Source organism: Pristiophorus japonicus, unplaced genomic scaffold, assembly GCF_044704955.1.
Source record: "Pristiophorus japonicus isolate sPriJap1 unplaced genomic scaffold, sPriJap1.hap1 HAP1_SCAFFOLD_1275, whole genome shotgun sequence".
In the NCBI taxonomy this organism is placed as follows: domain Eukaryota; kingdom Metazoa; phylum Chordata; class Chondrichthyes; family Pristiophoridae; genus Pristiophorus; species Pristiophorus japonicus.
The window spans coordinates 836-16,476 of NW_027250941.1; the positions used below are offsets into that span (position 1 = coordinate 836).

The 15,641-nt window shown below is 46.6% G+C and overlaps 1 protein-coding gene across 1 annotated transcript in view; it reads left to right on the plus strand.

Annotated features, from left to right (window-relative positions):
- Positions 1-2,388: 2,388 nt before the first annotated feature.
- Positions 2,389-15,641, plus strand: part of LOC139242257 (uncharacterized) — a gene marked incomplete at its 3' end in the record, with an annotated part of 78,464 nt that continues 65,211 nt past the window's right edge. Inside the window, exons 1-3 of the mRNA XM_070870293.1 lie at positions 2,389-2,437; positions 14,963-15,075; positions 15,166-15,294. Coding sequence (XP_070726394.1) covers positions 2,428-2,437; positions 14,963-15,075; positions 15,166-15,294 — 252 coding nt within the window. The remainder of the gene's footprint in view (positions 2,438-14,962; positions 15,076-15,165; positions 15,295-15,641) is intronic.

The following is a 15,641-nucleotide window of genomic DNA, read 5'->3' on the forward strand; positions in this document are numbered from 1 at the left end:
ACATGATCGTAACATTCAGCCAAGTGAAGAACCCGCTGCTGAATGGCTGAATGCTCAGCAAGGGGCCCCAGATTGTGCGAGGCTAGCTTCAATTATAACTAGCCTCCACTTCTTAAAGGCAGTCTGCACCTCTTAAAGGGGAGGTACCTTCTACCCGCAACAGGTGTTGGAACTGCTTGTGAAGGCAAGTGTTATAAACAAGAAGACTGAATAATGGCTCAAAAGCCAAAGAAAGTGCTCCAAAGTTCTTGGATGCAGCAGTGAGGCCTTAGTCCAGAAGGTCAACTCCAGGAGAGAGGCTCCCTTTCCACAGGGGGCCAGGAGACCTTCAAGGCAATATGCAAGACTACAGTGGGAACAGATAGCCAATGTAGTAAATAGCCCCGAGAACCTGGACTCAGTGCAGGAAGAAGTTTAATAATTTCACACAAGTGGTCAAACTCAGTGAATTAGTCTTCAAAAGCCATATCCCACCATCTGCACCACTAGTCTCACACACTGCTCAATGCACCATACCCCCATCATTCACTTATCAACAATCTCTACCAAACATGACTCGCACTTCACATTCATAACTGCACCTCAGCCGCACACACTTACCACTACTGCAAGCCACAAACCCACACCTCACCACTTGAACACACTGTCACCTATTCAACCATGACACGCACATCACCAAAACATGTCACACCACACTCACTGACACACTTCCTGTCTGCTCTACAAGCAAATTGTCCCTATCTTTATACAGAAATAGAATACAGAAATAGAAAAGGAATCTTATTCATTAGTTCCGTGAGTACAAAGGTCGTCTCGGGAGGCACACACTCTATCTGTCCTTGCATAATTTCTCCCTGTTCACAGTCTGATAAGCAGAATATCAGGAGACTCCCTTTTAATACCAGATAGTCATTTAATTACATTTCTAAGTTTCAAGGCTAAAAAGTGTGGGTGTTGTTCTAGTCCTATTATTTCTTCAAATATAGCAAAAACAGAATTTAACCCTTCCCTTTACCATAAGCCATAGATTCATAGATTCTTTCTTCCACACTTCCCTTTCTCGTGCAGGAAAAGGTGTTGCATAGCTGGCACCAGCAGACCTTCACCAGCGATGGACAGGCTTGCCTGCATGACCTCACCCCCACGAAGGAGACAATGCTGGCCATTCTCGGCAGGGGCATGGCTGAGCCCATGGCCAGTGGCGGGGCTGAAAGAATAGAAGAGGATGGTATCCTCATATGTTATCCTCCTTTTCACATCCCACTTCCCCCTCATCAACACAATCTCTTCTGGTTTACAATCTGCACATGGTGTAAACATACACCTCTTGCTTTCCCTCCATTCCCTCACCACATTCTCTTATGCATTCCCTTGTGCCTTTCTTATTTCAGACACCCAAGAAATCCAGCCTACCCAGTCAATGGGTCAACATGAAGAGGGAGAGGAGAGTGAAGAAGAAGTAACACAGTCACTCGATTTCAAACTCCCAGCTACCAGCTCAGATACTGACACTCCGCATACTTTAGAGGATAGGTTGGATGGGGGATCTGCACGTGGTGAGACACCGGGCACGAGTGGCCTGCAGTCAGGGCAGGGGGAAAGGGTAACATAGTTGCCAGCTCCCTGGAGGACAAGGCCACACAGGGGTTCTGCTAGACAGGACTCAGATTAAGACCTTGATGGGGCGCCTACAGAAGAACGTTGATGGTTATGCACAATTAAATCCTTGGTGCATTGGCAGGCCTGCCAGAAAGCCTGAATGCAATGTCAAGGAACATGGAGGAGTCCAGCTCCAGCCTTACACAGGGCTGTCAGCAGAGCTTAGAGCCCGTCCTTTCCAGTGTGGAAGAGGTGGGCAGAACCATTAACGTACTTGTGGACCAACCATCATGCTGGGTCTGATGGCCAAAGTCTCTGTTTCCATTGCAGCACAAGCAGAAGCCGCTCAATGTCTGAGTGCTGCAATGGAAGCTCAGACTGAAGCCATGCAAGTAGAGACTACTGTCATCATGGCTGGGTTTACCAGTGTTGAAAGGGACTTGCAGGGTGTCACAGCAGTCCAGCAGTCTGTACTCCAACAGATTACTAGGATTGCTAAGATGCTGCCCCAGGGGTTGATAATGCATCCGTGGAGGCCGACCCTGCTGAACTCTCTCAGGGTGACAGCATTTATCCTCCCACCATTGCTACTCCGCCAGTGCCTTTACTGTTGCCTGTCAGCCAGCCAGCCCAGACTGCATGCTGAGGTGGTTCTGCCTGCAGCTGAGTCTTCAAGGCCCAGAGTTGCTCGAGATCGTTCTGCAAGGCCATCTGCAGTTTCTCCACTGAAAGTCAGCAGCCTTCAACCAGCCATGCTGTAGCCACTGGGGGAAGCACCTTGTAGGAACACCAGGAGAGGCAAAGGCACACTGAAGAGGCACTAAGGGAATGCACAAGGGTGATTAGTTTATTTCTGTACACTGGCATGATTTTGTTATGTCTAGAATAACTCCATAAGACTGAGTACTGTAAGCTTAAACTGATGTGACCTTAGTCTCTTTAATAAAACTCCAGAGTGCCAAAGCAGCATGGCAGACAACCTTTTATACTTGCTTGCCTGAGGTGTACAGGTGACCCTTGGGCCTCCAACAGGTGCGCCCTCTGGTGGCAAGTCTTACACAGTTATAATGTTTACATACATAACATCACTCCCCCCAAAATCTTTGATATAAGTTATTTACAAGTTGAGGCAGTCGGGGGCCCTTCGCTCCCTGGTCGAACGCCTGAGTTCGAACCCTGGCATGGGTGAGTTGGTCGGGCCATTGCTGCACTGCAGCACGGCTGGTCTGACCGGACTGTTGGGCATGGTGGGTTCATCCTCTTGATTGACAGCGAGGTCGATTGCTGGTTGGATGTGTGTTGCTGGATCGATGATGGTGATGTCCTCTTCAAGTTGTTCCTGGTTGTCAGTGAATCGCAGTTTGGTCTGATCCAAATGCTTTCTGCACATTTGTCCATTACATAGTTTGACAATAAACATTCTATTTCCGCCCCCCCCTTGGCCAAGACAATGTCAGCAACCCATTTGGGACCATGACTGTAATTAAGGACAAACACAGGGTTGTTTACATCAATGTCAGTGGATACAACCACGCGATCATGGTACATGTTTTGCCGGTGACGCCGGGTTTCCACATGATCATTAAGATCCGGGCGGACTAAGGCGAGCCTGTTTTTGAGTGCTCTCTTCATTAACAATTCCGCTGGGGGATCCCCGGTAAGCGAGTGGGGTTGCATCCGGTAACTAAGCAGAACCCGAGATAAACGGGTCTGCAGGGAGCCATCCGTCACGCGTTTCAGCTCTGCTTGATTATTTGGACTGCCCGTTCCGCTTGACCATTGGATGCAGGCTTAAACGGGGCAGATCTGACATGCTTAATGCCATTGCGGGTCATGAACTCGTTGAATTCCGAACTGGTGAAACACGGTCCAGTGTCACTGACAAGGACGTCAGGCAAGCCATGCATGGCGAACATGGGCCGGAGGCTTTCAATGGTGGCAATGGATGTGCTGGATGCCATGATTGCACATTCAATCCATTTAGAGTAAGCGTCCACTACCACTAAGAACATCTTTCCTAGAAAGGGGCCAGCGAAATCTACATGGATCCTGGACCACGGTTTGGAGGGCCATGGCCACAGACTCAGTGGAGCCTTCCTTGGTGCATTGCTCAACTGTGAGCAAGTGTTACATTGGTGTATGCATGACTCCAAATCCGAGTCAATGCTGGGCCACCAAACGTGTGACCTGGCGAAAGCCTTCATCATGACTATGCCTGGGTGGGTACTGTAGGTCACGTATAAACATTTCCCTGTCTTTTTTTTGGCAAAACCATGCGATTACCCCATAAGAGACAATCTGACTGGATGGACATTTCATCTTTTCGTCGATGAAATGGCTTAATTTCATCTTGCATTTCCCCGGGAACAGCCGACCAGCTCCCATTGAGGATGCAACTTTTTACTAGTGATAGCACAGGGTCCTGGTTGGTCCAGGTCCTGATCTGGTGAGCCATGACGGGTGACCCCTCGCTCTCAAAAACATCCATGACCAGAAGCAAGTCTGCGGGTTGCGCTATTTCCACCCCGGTGGTGGGCAATAGTAGCCGACTGAGGGCATCAGCACAGTTCTCCGTGCCTAGTCTGTGCCAGATAACATAGTCATAAGCGGACAATGTTAGTGCCCATCTTTGGATGTGGGATGAAGCATTGGTGTTTATACCTTTGCTTTCTGAAAACAGCGAAATGAGCAGTTTGTGGTTGGTTTCAAGCTCGAACCAGAGTCCAAATAGGTATTGGTGCATTTTCTTAACCACATATACGCATGCTAACGCCTCTTTCTCGACTATACTGTCAGCTCTTTCAGCCTTAGACTTCTAGACGCATATGCAACCGGTTGCAGTTTGCCTGATACATTGGTTTGCTGTAACACAGACCCGACCCCGTATGAAGATGCATCACAAGCTAGCACTAAACGTTTACACAGGTCATACAATACAAGTAACTTATTAGAACATAGCAGGTTACTGGCCTTCTCAAAGGCTGTCTCTTGAGATTTACCCCAAACCCAGTCGTTGCCCTTACGTAGAAACATGTGCAATGGTTCCAGCAAAATGCTCAACCCGGGTAGAAAGTTACCAAAATAGTTGAGGAGTCCCAGGAACGAACGCAGCTCCGTCGCATTCTGTTGTCTGAGTACGTTCTTGATGGCCTCCGTCTTTGAGTCCGTGGGTCTGATGCTCTCTGCCGCAATCTTTCTCCCCCAAAATTCGCCCTCTGGCACCAACAAAACACACTTGGAGCATTTCAGCCTGAGTCCCACTCTGTCTAGTCGACTTAGAACCTCTTCCAGGTTGTGCAGGTGTTCGATGGTGTCACGACTGGTGATCAGGATGTCGTCTTGAAACACAACGGTGCACGGAACCGATTTTAGCAGACTCTCCTTGTTCCTCTGGAAAATTGCAGCAGCCGAGCGAATCCCAAAAGGGCATCTGTGCTATATAAACAGTCCTTTGTGCGTGTTGATGCACGTCAATCTTGTCGAAGATTCAGCCAGCTCCTGTGTCATGTAAGCGGACGTTAGATCCAATTTGGTGAACAACTTTCCCCCCTGCTAATGTTGCGAACAGGTCATCTGCCTTGGGTAGTGGATACTGGTCTTGTATCGAGGCTCGGTTGATCGTTACCTTGTAGTCTCCGCAGATTCTGACCGTGCCATCGCTTTTCAACACCGGAACAATCGGATTGTCCCACTCGTTGAACTCAACTGACGATATGTTTCTCTCTCGTTGAAGTCTGTCCAGTTCGATCTCGACTTTCTCCCTCATCATATATGGAACCACTCGAGCCTTGTGATGAACATACCATGCATCAGAGACAAGATGGATCTGCACCTTGGTGCCTGTGAAGTTGCTGATGCCTGGTTCAAATGACGGAAAGTTGCTCAGCACTTAAGCGCATGAGGCGTCATCCACCGAAGATAGTGTTCTGATGTCATCCCAGTTCCATTGAATCTTTCCTAGCCAGCTTCTGCCGAACAGCGTTGAGCCATCACCTGGTACAATCCATAGTGATAAGTCATGCACAGCTCCTTCGTACAATCCCTTTACTGCCACACTGCCAATGACTGGTATGAGCTCTTTAGTGTAAGTGCACAGCTTTGTATAAATCGGGCTCAGTTTGGCCTTTGTGCCTTGTTGCCCCACAGTTTCTCAAAAGCTTTTTGGCTCATAATTGACTGACTCGCCCCTGTGTTCAACTCCATGGAAACTGGAATGTCATTTAATTTGACTTTCAGCATTATAGGAGGACTCTTGATGTTGAAGGTGTGTACCCCATACACTTCTTCCTCGGCCTCTGGTTGAGTTGCCTCTCTTACTCATTCTGTGTGATCCACTTCGGATCGACCATCTTCTGCCGACTCTGCCACATAGTGAGTCGCAGCACGTTTGCACATTCGCTGGAGGTGCCCCATTGTTTCGCAGCCTTTGCACACGCAGTGCTTGAATCGACATTGATGGGCTCGATGATTACCCCCGCAGCGCCAACATGGTGTTAATGGATTCGCATTTACACCCCACTGTGGACTCTGAGTCATTCTAGGTCTTGCAGCTGCAGACGTGTAGGCCCTGCCATGTACAGTTCTGCCTGCTAAAGGCGTTATTTTATGTACAGTACTTGCCGGTGAGCTTCGATGCTGAGAAGATATCAGTTTAGTATTATCGTTCGTGAACATGAAAGCCTGGGCTATTGTGATGGCCTTGTTCAGGTCTGGGGATTCGGCAGATAGCAGCTTGCAAAGAATGACCTCGTGGCCGATTCCAAGCACGAAAAAATCCTGCAGCATTTCCCCCAAATATCCAGCAAAATCACAAGGTCCCTCAAGGCGTCTTAGGTCGGCGACATAACTCGCCAAGTGCTGGCCCTCGGAGCAATGGTCCGTATAGAAGCGATACCTGGCCATTAAGATGCTCTCCTTCTGCTTGAGGTATTCCTGAACCAGCGTACACAACTCTGCATAAGTCTTTTCCGTTGGTTTTGTCGGTGCTAGCAGATGTTTGATGAGGCCGTATGTTGTACACCCACAAACGGTGAGGAAAATCACGCTGCGCTTGATCGCTTTATTGTCCGCATCCAGCTTGTTGGCCACGAAGTACTCGTCGAGACGTTCAACGAAGGCTTCCCAATCATCACCCTCTACAAATCGCTCAAGAATACCAACGGCGGCCATAACCACGTGAAAGTTCGCGATCTGTTACTCGTCGCCAATTGTTATGTTTAGAATAACTCCACAAGACTGAGTACTGTGAGCTTAAACTGATGTGACCTTAGTCTCTTTAATAAAACTCCAGAGTGCCAAAGCAGCATGGCAGACAACCTTTTATACTCGCTTGCATGAGGTATGCAGGTGACCCTTGGGCCGCCCAACAGGTGCGCCCTCTGGTGGCAAGTCTCATACAGTTATAATGTTTACATACATAACAGATTTAATTTATAAATTTGGATTGGAATGTGTAATTTGTGTTGGCTTTTATTTTTGCATTGTGGGAAAGAGGAGGATGTTACGGACAGTGACAGGAAAGGTAAAGGGTGTGGGACTGTTGGTGAATGGGGAGTTGTGGTTGAAGTTACAGGTATCGCTCGTGGCTTATTTGTTCACGTAGAGCCCGGGCAGAAAGCGGCTGTCTCAGTTGCAGCCTCTCTTCCTCTTTCACCTCTCCTCCAGTGTTGAAAGGAGCATGCAGGGTGCCATAGCAGTCCAGCAGTTTGTTCTCCAACAGGTTACTAGGATTGCTGAGGTGCTGCCCCGGGGGAGTGGCAATGGATTTGTGGAGGCCGATCCTGCTGTCCTCTCTCAGGATGACAGCATTTGTCCTCCCACCACTCGACTCCTGCAGTGCCCTTGCTGTTCCCTGTCAGCCCAGACAGCTGCTGCCCATGCCAAGGTGGTGCAGTAGAAAGCCAGGCCTACTAGGCCCAAAGCTCCTTGAGGTCGCCTGCAAGGTCATCTGCATTTCCCCCACTGAAAATTAGCAGCCTTTCAACAACCATGCTGCATCCACTGGGGTAGCACAATGTAGGAGCACTGGGATAGGCAGAGCTCCGTGCAAGATGGGCACTAAGGGAATGCACAAGGGTGAATGGTTGATTTTTTAATGTAATATTGGATGGAGAAATGGATATAGTTTGATTGGAATGTTTGCTTTGGGGTGGCTTTTATTCCAATACGTTTTCTGCCCTTTGGTATTCCGCAGCTCCACCCATACAGATTCCACATCATCCAAGCTTTTGTCCTTCCTTACTATTGCATTAATTTAATTTCATCTTTAACCAGCAACACTTCCCCACCTCCTTTTCCTTTCTGTCTATCCTTCCTGAATGTTGAATACCTCTGGATGTTGAGTTCCCAGCCTTGGTCACCCTGGAGCCATGTCTCTATGATGCCAATTATATCATATTCATTAATTGCAGTTAATTCGTCCACCTTATTACGAATACTCCTCGCATTGAAGCACAGAGCCTTCAGGCTTGTTTTTTTAACACACTTTGCCCCTTTAGAATTTTGCTGCAATGTGGCCCTTTTTGATTTTTGCCTTGGGTTTCTCTGCCTTCCACTTTTATTTTTCTTCTTTCTATCTTTTGCTTCTGTCCCATTCTATTTCCCTCTGTCTCCCTGCATAGGTTCCCATCCCCCTGCCATATTAGCATAACCCTTCCGCAACAGCACTAGCAAACACTCCCCCTAGGACATTGGTTCCGGTCCTGCCCAGGTGCAAACTGTCCGGTTTGTACTGGTCCCACCTCCCCCAGAACCGGTACCAATGTCCCAGGAATTTGAATCCCTCCCTTGTGCACACTCCTCAAGCCACGTATTCATCTGAGCTATCCTGCGATTCCTACTCTGACTAGTACGTGGCACTGGTAGCCCTTGTCACCCAGTAGCCAACCTCTGGTTTGTCTTGGTGTTTTCTTGGTGGCTCAAAGGTTGAGGAAACAGCAGACTGGCACAGAATAAAAGCATCAAGAATGCTGCCAGGATGCTGGGCATTCACCATCATGATGTGCTGAGCGTGGTCGCACACCAACTGCACATTGAGCGAGTTGTAACTTTTGGGGTTGCGATACACTGCGGAGCATTCGGAATAAGGTGGATGAATTAACTGCGCAGATAGCTGTTAACGGAAATGATGTAATTAGGATTACGGAGACATGGCTCCAGGGTGACCAAGGCTTGGAACTCAACATCCAGGGCTATTCAATATTCAGGAAGGATAGACAGAAAGGAAAAGGAGGTGGGGTAGTGATGCTGGTAAAAGAGGAGATTAACGCAATAGTAAGGAAGGACATTAGCTTGGATGATGTGGAATCTGTATGGGTAGAGCTGCGGAACATCAGTGGGCAGAAAACGCTAATGGGAGTTGTGTACAGACCACCAAACAGTGGTAGTGAGGTTGGGGTGGCATCAAACAGGAAATTAGGGATGCATGCAGTAAAGGTACAGCAGTTATCATGGGTGACTTTAATCTACATATAGATTGGGCTAACCAAACTGGTAGCAACACGGTGGAGGAGGATTTCCTGGAGTGTATAAGGGAGTGTTTTCTAGACCAATATGTCGAGGAACAAACGAGAGAGCAGGCCATCCTAGACTGAGTGATGTGTAATGAGAGAGGATTAATTAGCAATCTTGTTGTGCGAGGCCCCTTGGGGAAGAGTGACCATCAGATGATAGAATTCTTCATTAAGATGGAGAGTAACACAGTTAATTCAGAGACTATGGTCCTGAACTTAAAGAAAGGTAACTTCAATGGTATGAGACGTGAATTGGATAGAATAGACTGGCGAATGATACTTAAAGGGCTGACGGTGGATAGGCAATGGCAGACTTTTAAAGATCACATGGATGAACTTCAGCAATTGTACATCCCTGTCTGGCGTAAAAATAAAACGGGAAAGGTGGCTCAACTGTGGCTAGCAAGGGAAATTAGGGATAGTGTTAAATCCAAGGAAGAGGCATATAAATTGTCGAGAAAAAGCAGCAAACCTGAGGACTAGGAGAAATTTAGACTTCAGCAGAGGAGGACAAAGGGTTTAATTAGGAGGGGGAAAAGAGAGAATGAGAGCAAGCTTGCCGGGAACATAAAAACTGACTACGAAAGCTTCTATAGATATGTGAAGAGAAAAAGATTAGTGAAGACAAATGTAGGTCCCTTGCAATCAGAATCAGGTGAATTTATAATGAGGAACAAAGAAATGGCAGACCAATTGAACAAAACTTTGGTTCTGTCTTCACTAAGAAAGACATAAATAACCTTCCGGAAATACTGGGGACCGAGGGTCTAGCGAGAAGGAGGAACTGAAGGATATCCTTATTAGTCAGTAAATGGTGTTAGGGAAATTGATGGGATTGAAGGCTGATAAATCCCCAGGGCCTGATAGTCTGCATCCCAGAGTATTTAATGAAGTGGCACTAGAAATAGTGGATGTATTGGTGGTCATTTTCCAACATTCTATAGACTCTGAATCAGTTCCTATGGATTGTAGGGTAGCTAATGTAACCCAACTTTTTAAAAAAGGAGGGAGAAAGAAAACAAGGAATTATAGACTGGTTAGCCTGACATCGGTAGTGGGGAAAATGTTGCAATCAATTATTAAAGACGTAATAGCAGCGCATTTGGAAAGCAGTGACAGGATTGGTCCAAGTCAGCATGGATTTATGAAAGGAAAATCACGCTTGACAAATCTTCTAGAATTTTTTGAGGTTGTAACTAGTAGACTGGACAAGAGAGAACCAGTGATGTGGTGTATTTGGACTTTCTAAAGGCTTTTGACAAGGTCCCACACAAGAGATTAGTGTGCAAAACTATTGGGGGTAATGTATAGATGTGGATAGAGAACTGATTGGCAGACAGGAAGCAAAGAGTAGGAGTAAATGGGTACTTTTCAGAATGGCAGGCAGTGACTAGTGGGGTACCGCAAGGTTCTGTGCTGGGGCCCCAGCTGTTTACATTGTACATTAATGATTTAGACGAGGGGATTAAATGTAGTATCTCCAAATTTGCGGATGACACTAAGTTGGGTGGCAGTGTGAGCTGCGAGGAGGATGCTATGAGGCTGCAGAGTGACTTGGATAGGTTAGGTGAGTGGGCAAATGCATGGCAGATGAAGTATAATGTGGATAAATGTGAGGTTATCCACTTTGGTGGTAAAAACAGAGAGACAGGCTATTATCTGAATGGTGACAGATTAGGAAAAGGGGAGGTGCAACGAGACCTGGGTGTCATGGTACATCAGTCATTGAAGGTTGGCATGCATGTACAGCAGGCAGTTAAGAAAGCAAATAGCACGTTGGCCTTCATAGCAAGGGGATTTGAGTACAGGGGCAGGGAGGTGTTGCTACAGTTGTACAGGGCCTTGGTGAGGCCACACCTGGAGTATTGTGTACAGTTTTGGTCTCCTAACTTGAGGAAGGACATTCTTGCTATTGAGGGAGTGCAGCGAAGGTTCACCAGACTGATTCCCGGGATGGCGGGACTGACATATCAAGAAAGATTGGATCAACTGGGCTTGTATTCACTGGAGTTCAGAAGAATGAGAGGGGATCTCATAGAAACGTTTAAAATTCTGACGGGTTTAGACAGGTTAGATGCAGGAAGAATGTTCCCAATGTTGGGGAAGTCCAGAACCAGGGGTCACAGTCTAAGGATAAGGGGTAAGCCATTTAGGACCGAGATGAGGAGAAACTTCTTCACCCAGAGAGTGTTGAACCTGTGGAATTCTCTACCACAGAAAGTTGTTGAGGCCAATTCACTAAATATTTTCAAAAAGGAGTTAGATGTAGTCCTTACTACTAGGGGGATCAAGGGGTATGGCGAGAAAGCAGGAATTGGGTACTGAAGTTGCATGTTCAGCCATGAACTCATTGAATGGCGGTGCAAGCTCGAATGGCCGAATGTCCTACACCTGCACCTATTTTCTATGTTTCTATTTACAATATACATTAATGATTTGCACAAAGGAATTGAATGTAATATCTCCACGTTTGCAGATGACACTAAACTGTGTGGCAGTGTGAGCTGTGAGGAGGATGCTAAGAGGCTGCAGGATGACTTGGACAGGTTATGTGAGTGGGCAATTGCAGTATAATGTGGATAAATGTGAGGTTATCTACTTTCGTGGTAAAAACAGGGATGCAGAATATTATCTGAATGGTGTCAGATTAGTAAAAGGAGAGGTGCAACAGGACCTGGATTTCATGGTACATCAGTCATTGAAAGTTGGCATGCAGGTACAGCAGGCGGTGAAAAAGGCAAATGGCATGTTGGCCTTCATAGTGAGAGGATTTGAGTATAGGAGCAGGGAGATCTTGCTGCAGTTGTAGAGGTGAGGCCACACCTTGAATATTGTGTACAGTTTTGGTATCCTAATCTGAGGAAGGACATTCTTGCTATTGAGGGAGTGCAGCAAAGGTTCACCAGACTGATTCTCGGGATGGCAGGACTGACATATGAAGAAAGACTGGATCGACTAGGCTTATATTCACTGGAATTTAGATGAATGAGAGGGAATCTCATAGAAACATATAAAATTCTGATGGGATTGGACAGGTTAGATGCTGGGAAAAATGTTCCCGATATTGGGGAAATCCAGAACCAGGGGCCACAGTCTAAGGATAAGGGGTAAGCCATTTAGGACCGAGATGAGGAGAAACTTCTTCACTCAGAGAATAGTGAACCTATGGAATTCTCTACCGCAGAAAGTTGTTGAGGCCAGTTCATTAGATATATTCAAAAGGAGTTAGATGTGGCCCTTACAGCTAAAGGGCTCAAGGGGTATGGAGAGAAAGCAGGAAAGGGGTACTGAAGTTGCATGATCAGCCATGATCATATTGAATGGCGGTGCAGGCTCGAAGGGCCGAATGGCCTACTCCTGCACCTATTTTCTATGTTTCTATCTCAGCCTTTATATGTGATGCCCGCAAAGCCACGTGCGTTCAAGCGATGATGCCCTGCACCATGGGGTAGTCCGCTATCCTGGCAAAGCCACGTGCATGCTCCACTTGCTTCTTTCTGGTTAATTAAGTCCCCTCCCCTCGCATAAAGAGCTTCTGTCATCTCTCTTGTGCAGCAGTGGACGGCAAACTGTGAGATGTTGCAGATATTGCCTGCTCTAACCTGGAAGGATCCTGATGTGAAGAAACTCAAGGCCATGGTCACCTTTACAGCCAGTGGCAGCAGTGTTTTTACCATGGGCTTGACAGAGCTAGGTCTTGTTCCAGTGGCAACGATTAACCAAGACGACTGGAGACCAGCTCTCCTGCACGGACCCAGTGCGCACACATATCGCAGTGTGGGCTGGCCTGTGCTGCCCCTGAGCTCTCTCCTCTCCTGGGCCCCGATCACGTCGCTCTACAATCTCTCGCCGCTCCTTCGCCCCGACCGCGCCACTCCTCTGCTCCTTGCCGCCTCTCCTGCTGTACCTGCTCCCGCTCCATTCAGCGACCTTGATTTTGGTGACATTCAATCCAGTCGCCCTTCTCCTGATGTGCAACGGCCATCGCAAATTTAAAAAATCCATGCACAGGCATCTTCTACCCTTCAATATGTATTTCGGGACCTGGAATGTCAGGCCCTTCATTGAAACACCTGTGAACTCATCCCTTTTTGGTGTGGAAGCAAGTCATCCTCGATACGAGGGACCGCCTAAGAAGACCTTGTCTTGCCATGGAGTGAGCGGCAGGTCTGGTTGCAAGAAATGGCGGCGTTCTGTGTGCACCTTCTTCGTAAAGTGCAGATGTCCCATACACTCGCTCAGGTTGAAGTAAGAGAATTGCTCTCGGAAGACCCTAGTTGGTAAAGTCTCCTTCTGAGAGCCCTTCTCTCCCTCCTTCTCCTCCCTTTGCGAGCAGCTTGTCCTCTTTTCTGCCTCTGCTCCATCTCCCTATCATGCTGCAGGCCAAGGGTGATAACAACTAGAGCACCCATGACTGGGAGCAAATGGTGTGACAAGAACCCTTGAAGTTAGCAGCAAGGGCTTCTTCACTTGCAAAAGCACTCATTCTCACCTCTCCAACTTTAAATAACTCTAGAAGCCCCAAACACTTCCATAAACTTACACAGTGCCAGTAGAAATCAAAAAGCAAGTTACCTGAAATTTGTTGATGATCCATTTAAATAGCACTGTGGTGGCGGCGGGGGGGCGGTTGGGGGCGTGGGGTTCCTTCCTGCTGCTGAATTCATGTTCAGCTGTGCGAAGTTAACACAAGGCATTAACTCCAGCGATAATGACAAAAATGGCAGGGCTGCCGTCAAATCAAGGTTGCACGCTGATTGACGCCACGATCTTCCTACTTACAATACTTCTAGAGCAGGCTCCTAACGACTGCCCTACCATCCTCAGCAAGATAGCGTTCTGCATGGCCCGCACCAGAAATGTGTGCGCACTGCCCAGAAGCCATTTTGGTCCCAATTCGTCACCCGTAGCTCCCAAATGACGGGTGCTGAATTTCTAGGCCCAGGACTTGAGCTATAATGCTCCATATATTCTATGAGTAGGCAAGCATAGGTAGAACTCAGAAGGGTTCCCTTTGCAACAGTTGTGACTTGTAGGAAGTGTAGGTTTAAAGGTGAAGTTGTTCAAGTACAAATTAAATGAAGAATTGCAAATACTGGTATTTCAACATCTGTAAAGAGAAAGAACAGGTTAATGATTTCGGTGTAAGCTGTTTGATAGGATTGGAAAATAAAATACAGGCGAGCCATTATTAGGGCTGAAGCAAGCAAAGGGGAAGATTGGGGAGAAGAGAACAGCAACTAAATGTACAGTCCCCACCACGCACGTCGTCCACTTATTACAGTCCTATATCGGGAATATGGGGCTAACCATTTGCCATCGACATAGGCTTCAATTAGAAAGGTGTCACAATATTCACCCCAATATTTCCCTATCCACTTTGTTAAAGCCCTTCATAATTTGGAAAACCTCAATTGTAACTCCTCTTCTGCTTCTTAGCTCCACGAGAAATTGTTCCAAATATCTCGTAATTATAGTTTCCCATCCTGGTGGATCTACGAGTCCTTTCTATAATGGAGTGCCCAAAACTGCACACTACTCTAGCCTACTCAGTATCTTGTATTAATTCATTATTACTCATTTACACTTGTACTATATCTAGCTACACTCACACATTCAGGGAATTATGTATTTGAACCCCTATGACATGGGCTGAAGTGCAGAAACAACTTTTTACCCCTAGTGTCTGTCCCATTTGGCCCAAATGCCTGGCAGACATGAAACTCAACAGACACAGATGTTCTTGCATTTCATTTCTGGGATATTTAAGTGAACTCTATTTGGGTAAATAGTCCAGTCTGTAACTCTATTCACGACCATTAATGATCATACGTTTTTCGTTTAACTGACAGGTACTAATGATGACATGGGTGTGGTAGAAGACCGAAGAAACACTTCTCGTGAAGCATTAGAGAAGCTATTCTGTCTTCTCACTACTTACTTCTCAGATTGCACTTTTGATCAGGTAGCGAGTTTTAAAAATACCTTGGTTATTTTTGATTTAAATATAGATTCAGCCATTTTGGAAGTCTGATTTAACTTGTGTTGTTTGAAGAATATATTGCAGAACATTGAAAATCCAGGGCGCATTCAACTTCATCAAGGTGTAAAGGACTTGGCTGGAACTTCAGAGTGTTATATGGGCGATGGAGAAGATGTAATGAAGGATCGCATATTTATTAGGGTATGGTTTGTCACATTTAGCCAATGCCAATATAAAATATGCTCAAATGTTATTTTTATTTTTCTTCTACTGGAATACTGTGACAGAATTTGAGAAAAGGGCAGGATGTCTTAAGGTTAAAGATTAGGCCCTTGGGTTGAATATTTTAAAAATTGCATGAAGCTAACACGTTGCTGGAGGTTACTGACTGGAACTTGTAGAAATGATTTCTCCATTATTGGAACGTGGGGAAAAATGTTCACGTTAGTAATCCATATGGGGAGTAATTTTGCGCAGCAGTATTCACATTGTGGAGCCTCACTAGACTGGTGATAGGGTGGGAGCTGGGCTAGAACACTAGGTCTAAT